This window comes from Anguilla rostrata, unplaced genomic scaffold (genome assembly GCF_018555375.3).
Source record: "Anguilla rostrata isolate EN2019 unplaced genomic scaffold, ASM1855537v3 scaf0345, whole genome shotgun sequence".
In the NCBI taxonomy this organism is placed as follows: Eukaryota; Metazoa; Chordata; class Actinopteri; order Anguilliformes; family Anguillidae; genus Anguilla; species Anguilla rostrata.
Genome location: NW_026985872.1, coordinates 1 through 10,866, shown reverse-complemented (window position 1 = coordinate 10,866; position 10,866 = coordinate 1). Strand labels below are relative to the sequence as shown.

The 10,866-nt window shown below is 47.1% G+C and overlaps 1 protein-coding gene across 1 annotated transcript; it reads right to left on the bottom strand.

Annotated features, from left to right (window-relative positions):
* Window positions 1–3: 3 nt before the first annotated feature.
* Window positions 4–9,879, bottom strand: LOC135246456 (deleted in malignant brain tumors 1 protein-like; the record flags this gene model as incomplete). The annotated part of the gene is made up of 9 exons (XM_064319911.1): window positions 4–303; window positions 1,240–1,278; window positions 1,425–1,454; window positions 1,805–2,110; window positions 3,014–3,085; window positions 3,851–4,153; window positions 4,432–4,746; window positions 4,994–5,314; window positions 9,519–9,879. Coding segments are annotated over 9 exons (2,047 nt in total), but the record flags the coding sequence as incomplete, so codon positions are not given.
* Between the last annotated feature and the right edge of the window lie 987 nt (window positions 9,880–10,866).

Here is a 10,866-nt window from a genome sequence, read left to right as displayed (position 1 = left end):
CCCCAGCCTGGTTCTGGTGTGGGCAACGGCTGTGCTGGTGCACAGAGTGTGGGCAGTCCCACAGGTGCATCTCAGTGCCCCTGCAGTTCACCTCAGTCAGCCAGAGGGTGTCGTTCCCCGTCCCAAAAGTAGCATTACTATGAGCCTTTCCTGCTGACCCACAGCCCAGCTGTCTGCACACCACCTGGACGTCCATCGCGTCCCAGGAGTCTCCACACACCTTCCGCCAGGAGCCCTCGTGGAACACCTCCAGCCTCCCAGAGCACCCGCCTTCACCCCCCACCAGCCGGAGGGGCCAGTGACCTAGAGCAGGAGACACAGATGAGCTGAGCAGCCTCATTACGTTTAGCATCTCCTACAGACACATCTCCACTAACACTATGACTGACCTCATTACGTTTAGCATCTCCTACAGACACATCTCCACTAACACTATGACTGACCTCATTACGTTTAGCATCTCCTACAGACACATCTCCATTAACACTATGACTGACCTCATTACGTTTAGCATCTCCTACAGACACATCTCCATTAACACTGACTGACCTCATTACGTTTAGCATCTCCTACAGACACATCTCCATTAACACTATGACTGACCTCATTACGTTTAGCATCTCCTACAGACACATCTCCATTAACACTATGACTGACCTCATTACGTTTAGCATCTCCTATACTGAGCTGTGTTTCCACCTACAGTACTGTACTTATACAGCCAGCCATCCAGCGACCTATTAAAACAGAGCAACCCTCTGCATTAAGCAAAATGAGTCATTCCACAAGATACCCACTACAACATAAAAAGGTGGCCTGAGAGCAAGTGCATGGTTAACTTTCCAGCGAGTAAACTTCAGCTAAGCCTGTGCTATCTGTACTAGAACGTGGGTGTTCTCTCTTCTCTGTTCAAGGACATTGGCTATTTAAATTAAGCAAACTGCTAGCTTGGTACCAGCATTCAGCAAGCTTAGAGAGCCACACCATGTTTATTGGTAGATAGAAACCTATAGGATTACATTCAGTCTTAATGCATTAATGCAGAGGTACTGTTGCCAACAGGCAAAAAACTGCAAGAAGCAGTTGTGTGTTAACACTCAAATACTTAGCAACCTACCCAGACAAACAGCCACCACCATTTATGAAAACAGAGCATTAATGGAAAAGCTAGTCCCAACAGCTGAAATTAGTCGTGAGGTCCTCTTTTCACTGTGTAAATGACTCCTGGGGCAACTTTACCTGGCTGTGGTTTTGGTTGTGTAGTCATTGCAGGAGTACCTAAAACAACAAAATTAAAATAAATTAAAATGCATTGTTTTCTTTATTGGGCATGAGAAAGGGTTTGTGTGATTGACAGGGCTCTGAGCTCAGCCTCAGGTTTTATCTCCCAAACTCTCTCCTACACCATCCAGAGGAGTCCGTACCTGCAGTGGAGCTGGACTCAGATAAAGGAACTGTAAAATAAAAATGAAGAGATTTGTTATTTATTCATTCAGTAGTTCCACTTCCTGTTCTTGCCCACTGCTATTGGCTGTGACCCTGATGATCACATCCTCTCTGCTCGTTCCACTTCTGTAAGCTGCGCTGGATACAAGCCTCTGATCAATGTAAACGTAGTTCCAAAGAATCATGTTTTCTACTTGCATTATTAGCGAGCGCATGAATAAAGTAATCATTGAGCTGTAATGCAGGGTGGATCTTTAAGCTGCTCCTGGGGTTTAGGGTGTGTGTTTCTGTCAGGGCTCCAGTGATTAATCTCAGAAGCTGGCAGTCAGCCTGAGGTGATCTGGAGTCGCAGGCTCACCTGTGCAGGTGACCCCAGCCTGGTTCTGGTGTGGGCAGCGGCTGTGCTGGTGTGGGCAGTCCCACAGGTGCATCTCAGTGCCCCTGCAGTTCACCTCAGTCAGCCAGGGGTCGTCCTTCCCCATCCCAAATGTAGCATTACTATGAGCCTTTCCTGCTGACCCACAGCCCAGCTGTCTGCACACCACCTGGACATCCATCGCGTCCCAGGAGTCTCCACACACCTTCCGCCAGGAGCCCTCGTGGAACACCTCCAGCATCCCAGAGCACCCGCCTTCACCCCCCACCAGCCGGAGGGGCCAGTGACCTAGAGCAGGAGACACAGATGAGCTGAGCAGCCTCATTACCTTTAGCATCTCCTACAGACACATCTCCACTAACACTATGACTGACCTCATTACCTTTAGCATCTCCTACAGACACATCTCCACTAACACTATGACTGACCTCATTACCTTTAGCATCTCCTACAGACACATCTCCACTAACACTATGACTGACCTCATTACGTTTAGCATCTCCTACAGACACATCTCCATTAACACATGACTGACTCATTACGTTTAGCATCTCCTACAGACACATCTCCTAACACTATGACTGACCTCATTCGTTAGCATCTCCTACAGACACTCTCCATTAACACTAGACTGACCTCATTACGTTTGCATCTCCACAGACACATCTCCATAACACTATGACTGACCTCATTACGTTTAGCATCTCCTACAGACACATCTCCATTAACACAAACTATTGTGCTACAGCTCATCTGATTTAGCACTGACTGACCATGACATTTGCATTCTAGACCATTATACACCATGACTGACCTCATTACGTTTAGCATCTCCTACAGACACATCTCCATAACACATGATGACCTACAAATCTTTTAAGCATCTACCTAACACAACAGTCATCCTCCAAACAAACTATGACTGACCTCTTAGTTTAGCATCTCACAACACATCTCCATTACACATGACTGACCTATTACTTTCAACAATCTCCAAGACACATCTCCATAACACTTACTACTATACTTTAATTTGCAACTAAACAATGACTGACTCATTACTTTAGCATCTCCTACGACACATTGCTTCATTAATGATCATATCATCTCCCCAGATGTTTGATCTTTAACCGCCAACACATCTCGACACCTTATCCAGAGGTTACCACAGGATTCAACCAAAAAACGTACTTGTGTAAGCTCTCTGATTTGCTGCTGAGGAACGTGACAATTTGCTTCGTGGAACTTGATCATCCTCTTCCCCTTTGATGTGAAGAGAAATAAATAAATATATGAACTACAAATTAAAAAAATTTTTAAAACACAAAGACAGAAACAGGTTCATTCCATATCCATAACTGCACTACTTAGAGCTCCACAAAATCTCATTCATGGGGTTACACTAAAAACCTTTAAAAAATTCACAATAGTCCATAGTTTTACCAATTTAATGTTGCAAAAACTAATAAGCTGACTGTGGATACTGTTTACCACTTTCTGGGCAACAATTAGCTCATTATATATTGATATAATCCTCCCCATCTGCATAAATGAGTCAGTTCTACTTGAAGGTTTAATTCTATTGTTTCTAACAGAAGTATCAGGACCGGCCCTAGGGGTTCGGTGGCCTTAAGCAAACCTTTCTGAGCGGGGTGCGGGGGAGCTGTTGGATTCCGTTGAGAGGGGGGGAGAAGGGGTTTCACTTTGTAAAATCCTTCATACATTGCATTGTTGTGAAATGTTCGGGTGCCATTCTGTTTAATATTTATACCACTAATTCTGCGATAGGGGATGAATAACGTAACTGCAAAATTAACGTTATTTACCTCAGATAAACACCTAGCGGTTGTGGCCCTAAACAACCGCATAGACCGTTTATGCCACGGGCCGGCCCTGAGAAGTACTAAAGTCTGCAGTAAGGAGAGTTTTATGCTGCTGTTCCCAATAGTGATACTGTGTTTGCAGTCATGAGGTTTATTATACTGTTCCTAACAGGAATAATTAAGTCTGCAGTTGATTGAGGTTTACCTGAGCAGGTAAGTGAAGCCACGCTGGTCTTCCTGCAGGTATTCTCACCCCAAGGCTTTGATGGGCACTGCCACAGAGTGGAGTCATGTGGGCGACATCTGAAATGATCCAACCAGTTAGGAGCTGATTCCAGTCTTGGCCGTTTATTAGACACAAATGTGCTCTTCCCACAGTTCAGTTCCTGACATATGAGAGTAGCCGTGTCTCTAGTCATTTGATTGAAGCACACGTTGCCCCAGGTGCCGTTGTAGAAAACTTCCAAATTCCCAGAACAGCCCTCGGCCAGTCTCATCTCCTTGAATTCTACAACAACGTTAGAAATCTCTTAGGGACAAAATGGTTTAAAAATAAACATAACCTTAAAATCTTGTGCCAGAAATTACAGAGGATAGAAAGGTAAATGTATCGGATGCAGGTATAAGTCAGGATGAAAAGCTGTGTTCTGTTAGCCACTGCTCTCCTGAGATAAATCTCATCACTTTGAACACCTGAAATTCCTCACCAATCAGGTATCATGTATTCACACCAAATTAGTGTCAGTGTAAAAGCAAGAACTTTAGATGCTCCACTGAGCTCCAGACCTGAACACACGACCCCCACGTCCTCCTTGTGTCCACAGTCAGTTTGTCCCCATCCGGCTGTGGGACAGTCCCACAGGGACGTCTCGTTCCCCACACAGCCCACCTCATCCAGCCAGACAGGTCCATTTCCTGGCCCAAAGAAGGAGGGTAGCGGGGCACTGAGGGCCGTCCCACACTGGAGCTGCCTGCACACCACCTGAGCATCCTCCAGGTCCCAGGAGTCATCACAAACTGTCCCCCAGGAGCCCCTGTGGAACACCTCCAACCGTCCCGCACAGTCCCCCCCTCCCCCCACCAGCCTGAGAGACCTGTGATCTGAGAGAGAGAGAGAGAGGGAGAGAGAGAGAGAAACAGAGAGAGAGGGAGAGAAAAAGGGAGAGAGGGGGTGAGAAAGAGAGAAATAGAGAGAAGTTATCTGAGTTGTTACACAAGCTCTGTCTGTTTTAAATACTCTGATTCCTAATACTTTTTAAAAATCCTTTAGGTTGAGTATACAATTTCCCCCCATGTCAAACAAGCAGCTAGAGACTGCAGAGAAGCTTCATTAGTAACCTGTACTCACTGGAACAGACGATGGACACCTGTTCCCTGGAGCTGCAGGTGAGTTTGTGTGGAGTGCTGCAGTTCCCCAGGTGAGCCTCTCTCCCGGAGCACTGAACCCCCATCAGACACTCCCCACTGCCCCCCGTCCCAGACGGAGAGGAGCTGTAGACCTGCACTGCAGAGCCACAGCCCAGCTGCCTGCAGGCCACCGAGGCCTCACTGAAGCTCCAGGACCCCCCCACTCTGCTCCAGGTCTGCTGGTAGTACACCTCCACCTGGCCCTCACACGCACCCTCTCCAGCCAGCCGCACCGTCCCGTCCAGAGCTGAGAGGGCAGAGCCTGAGGATCCCAAATGTAAGAGGGTTAGGGTTAGTCTCCTCTGTTAAATCCAAGTGTATTAGGGTTAGGGTTAGACTCCTCTGATAAACCCAAGTGTATTAGGGTTAGGGTTAGACTCCTCTGTTAAATCCAAGTGTATTAGGGTTAGGGTTAGACTCCTCTGATAAACCCAAGTGTATTAGGGTTAGGGTTAGACTCCTCTGATAAACCCAAGTGTATTAGGGTTAGACTCCTCTGATAAACTTTGAACATTGCTGTTTGTCTGCGTTTATAATATGTTAAATGTTGAAATTTTGTTGTGTCTGTAATCGACTGCTGCTTTCTTGGCCAGGTCTCTCCTGAAAAAGAGATTTCTAATCTCAATAAGACTAACCTGGTTAAATAAAGGTTAAGTAAATAAAAATAAATAAACGTAAGTGTATTGGGGTTAGGGTTAGACTCCTCTGTTAAACCCAAGTGTATTAGGGTTAGGGTTAGACACCTCTGGTAAACCCAAGTGTATTAGGGTTAGGGTTAGACTCCTCTGATAAACCCAAGTGTATTAGGGTTAGGGTTAGGCTCCTCTGTTAAACCCAAGTGTATTAGGGTTAGGGTTAGGCTCCTCTGATAAACCCAAGTGTATTAGGGTTAGGGTTAGACTCCTCTGTTAAACCCAAGTGTATTAGGGTTAGGGTTAGGCTCCTCTGTTAAACCCAAGTGTATTAGGGTTAGGGTTAGGCTCCTCTGTTAAACCCAAGTGTATTAGGGTTAGGGTTAGGCTCCTCTGTTAAACCCACACCCTCTCTTAATTTACGGCAGGCAGAGACATGCTGGGCTGCCCCCTCTATTGCGATTTCCTCTTCCCCAGAATTTTTATTTATTTATTTGGTTCCGATAGGTACTGATTAGTCTATTCAGTGAATTTGGGAAGGCACTTGGGGCAGGAAAGTAGGAAGTGGGCCTCTGTCTCCACCTGCCAGATTGTAATGGGCACACAGCCTGTTCTCTTTTGCCAGCCAGGTCTTTTCATGGCAACCAATTTCGATGGCAAGGCTGTGGTCGTTCGCTGAGTCTGTACATTGTTAATGTGCACCTTTGCTTTTGGTTTTTAACTCTGAGATAGTCTGACAGGGAGCAATCTTGGCCTAGAGCACAATACATTTCCAGTTTATTCTTTAATTTCTTCATGCTGTCAATGTATAGTTTTTGTTGATTTCTGTCAAAATTTCTAGATGCAGTGGGTGTGATATTTTTTGTTGTTGATATTTTGTAAAAATGTTCTTTTGATGGCCAGTTGTCCCAGGGGAACTCTGTCTGGGTAGAGCTGGTTACTCTTCACTGCCTTCAGTTCAGTTCTCTCTCTCTCTCTCTCTCTCTCTCTCTCTTTTCAGAGCTTTACATGAGTGAATACAGAGAGGAGGCAGAGATAGCAAATGCTTTCTACGACGGGCTTCCAACCATTCATGCCAGTGGGGATCTAGGGGGGGTTCTATCTCAGCAGGAACTATACACAGCACTTCAGGGCATGGCGAGTGGGAAGGCCCCTGGAATTGATGGGCTGCCAGTAGAATTTTATAAGGGCTTCTGGCAGGTGGTAGGTGAAGACTTGCTATCCGTGCTCAATGACAGTCTGGCTGGAGGGTCACTGCCATTGAGCTGCAGGAGGGCGGTTGTGACCTTGCTGCCAAAAAAGGGTGACCCTAAGGAGGTGAAAAACTGGCGGCCCGTGGCATTGCTCTGTACCGATTACAAACTCCTCTCCAAGGCTCTGGCTAACCGACTGAAGGAAGTGATTGGGCAGGTTATTGGTGCTGACGAAACCTACTGTGTGCCTGGCAGGACGATAACTGATAATGTAGCCTTAGTTCGGGATGTTTTGGCCCTCTCAGGACAATTGGGGATTGACACTGGTCTCATTTTCTTAGACCAAGAGAAGGCTTTTGACCGGGTGGAACACCAGTACCTTTGGAAGACCCTTGAGGCCTTCCAGTTCAACCATGGTTTTATTGCAAAGGTTAGGGTGTTGTATCAGAACATTGAGAGTGTGTTGAAGGTAAACGGTGCCTTGAGTGCCCCTTTTAAGGTATGTAGGGGTACACGACAGGGGTGCGCACTGAGTGGAATGCTCTACTCGCTGGCCATTGAGCCACTTTTGCACAGGATAAGGACTGCAATTACAGGTTTTAAAATTCCAGGTTGCCCAGCTTTTGTAAAATTGTCATCTTACGCAGATGATCTTGCTGTTATGATCTCTGGTCAGAAAGATGTGGATGTGTTAACTACCATGGTTAATGATTTCAAGGTGTTATCATCTGCAAAGATCAATTGGAGCAAGAGTGAGGCGCTGTTAGTGGGAGGCTGGAGGGGTGGGCAGCCTACGCTGCCAGGGGAGCTGCAGTGGACACGTGGGGGCATTAAGTATCTGGGTATTTTTTTGGGAAACGATGACATGGTAAATAAAAATTGGGAAGGTGTATTAGAAATGGTGGAGGGCCGTCTGAGGAAGTGGAAATGGCTGCTACCACAAATGTCATATCGGGGAAGGACACTGGTGATCAACAATCTGGTGGCATCTGCATTGTGGCATTGCCTAGCATGTGTGGACCCCCCGTCAGGGCTACTGGCGAAGGTTCAGTCAGTGCTGGTGAACTTTTTTTGGGACCAACTACACTGGGTTCCACAGAATGTACTGTATATGCCCAAGAAAGAAGGGGGCCAAGGGCTGGTGCAGCTGGGAAGCAGGGGGGCTGCTTTCCGGTTGCAGTTCATACAGAGGCTGCTCTATGGACCAGCAAACTTAGTCTGGAGGCCCCTAGCCTGTGCAATCCTTCAGCGGGCAGGTGGGCTGTGTCTTGATGCAGCAATCTTTCTTATGGATTACAAAGGTCCTACACTGAGTGGATTACCTGTGTTTTACAAAGGCCTGCTGCGTGCATGGGGTTTCCTGAAACGTTGCCGTGCGGGGTCCGCTACATCGACTTTCTGGCTCCTGGAGGAGCCGTTGGTGTATGGGTCCCGGCTGGATGTGTGCTGTGAGGCCCTTCCTCAGCTAACTGAACTGCTATGTGCTTCCAAGACTGTTAAGTTACGGCAGGCTGTGGGCACGGCTGGCCGGGAGTTGGACCAGGTGGGGGATTTTGGCACTCGCCTTCGGGTGTGGTCGGTGCGGTATACCTCCAAGGTGCTGCTGGGTTGGAGGCAGGCCTTAACTGACGTGGAACGGCAACTGCTCAGAGACTGTGGACCTAACCTAGGCCAGCATAACACAGGAGATCCGTTTCCTAGGCTCCTGGTGTCCTCCAGGTTCTCTGATTCTGCACATCAAGGTTAGAACATCGGAGTATGGACAATGTGGCCCTGGACGTGGCACACGGAAAAACTCTGTACAACATGGTGGTGAAAGTGGTGAATGAAAAGAAGCTGATTTCTCTCACAGACACACCATGGAGGTCTTACTTGGGGTTAATGGCAGAGGAAAAGCCACAGTGGCGGGCATTATACAAACCACCATTGCCCAAGAGGGTTGGGGATTTACAGTGGAGGGTGCTGCATGGGATAATTGCAGTGAATAGTTTTATTTCTGTAATAAACCCGGCGGTTTCCCACCACTGTCCTTTCTGCAATGAGAGGGAAACTGTTTTTCACTGCTTTTCGGTATGTGTGAGACTTCGGCCTCTGTTCGCCTTCTTGGGTCGACTGTTTAGGTCAATGGGGGAAACTTTTTCAAAAAAGGTTTTTATCTTGGGTTTTCCGTACAGTTGCAGACAGAGGGCGAAGTCTCAGCTCATTAACTTTGTTTTGGGGCAGGCAAAAATGGCGATTTACCTGAGCCGTAAAACCATGGTTGAACGGGGGGATGCACAAGATACGGTAGCTATGGTCAGGGGCATGATTAAGGCCAGAGTCATGGTAGAATTCAGGTACTATAAGGCCATTAGAAGTTTTTAAGAGTGTATGGGGCTATAGGGGAGCAGTATGCTCAGTGGTGGAAGGAGAGCTTCAGTTTGCGGAGGGCATTGGGTGACTGAGTAGGGGCGGTTTTTATTTTCTATTTTTTTGCCTTTGGTTTTGTACACTTGAGTGATTTTTTGGTCGGTAATGTGTAAAAATTGGGTTTTGAAATCGCCATTACATTGTCTCTCTCTCTCTCTCTCTCTCTCTCTCTCTCCAGTAAATGTGTGCTAAATTGTACCGTGTACACAATACAGAGAGCAGGACTCCTCACCAGAGCAGATGACTCCAGCATCCTGTCCATGTGAGAGCACAGCTCGGCTCCATGAGGAAACAGCACACTGTGAGAGGCGTGTCTCGTTCCCATGGCAATCAAACACATCGGCTCTGATTGGCCCACTCCCCTCTCCAAACCAGGCCTGTCCTGGCACTGCCACTGCAGTCCCACACTTCAGCTGCTGACAGAGGACATTGGAGGCTCTCCTGTCCCAGCATGCATCACACACTGTCCCCCATTTACCCAGGTGCTGCAACTCCACTCGACCAGAGCAGTTATCAGGGCCGTCAGCCAGCCTGGACTCGGTGTACCCTACACACAGCACAGTGGGGTTAGCATCTGACCAACACTCAGATAATTAAGGAGACTTATGACTCATGCATACACACACACACACATACCTACGCACACACACTCAGCAAACACATGCATACACACGCACACTTACACACACATGCACACACATGCATGCAGACAGACACACAAACACACACACACACCTACACACACTCATACACACGCACACACACACACACTCAGGCACACAGACACATGCATACACACACATACAATAACACACACATGCACACATGTACATACGACAAATCACACACACATGCAACCACTGCACACATACATACACACGCCCACTCATGCACACACACACACACACACACACATACATAAACACACACACAAACACACCTGCACGCACACACACACACACACACTCAGGCACACAGACATACGCATACACAGGCGTACAATAACACACACATGCACACACGTACATACGACAAATCACACACACACACATACACACACACAAACACACACACACACCTGCACGCACACACACACACACTCATACACACACACACAATCACACACGCACACACACATTCAGGCACACAGACATACGCAAACACAGATGTACAATAACACACAGATGCACACACGTACATACGACAAATCACACACATACACATACACATACACACACACACACATACACCCACACACACACTCATATACACACACACACACAGGCTACACAAATTAAACTCTCACAGACAGTGGGAGATCATACAAACTCCACACAGATTAAACTCACAGACACTGGGACATAATGCAAACTCCACACAGATTAAACTCACACAGACACTGGGAGATCATACAAACTCCACACAGATTAAACTCACAGACACTGGGAGATCATGCAAATTCCACACAGAATAAACTCACACAGACACTGGGAGATCATACAAACTCTACACAGATTAAACTCACACTGACACTGGGAGATCATGCAACTTCCACACAGATTAAACTCACAGACACTGGG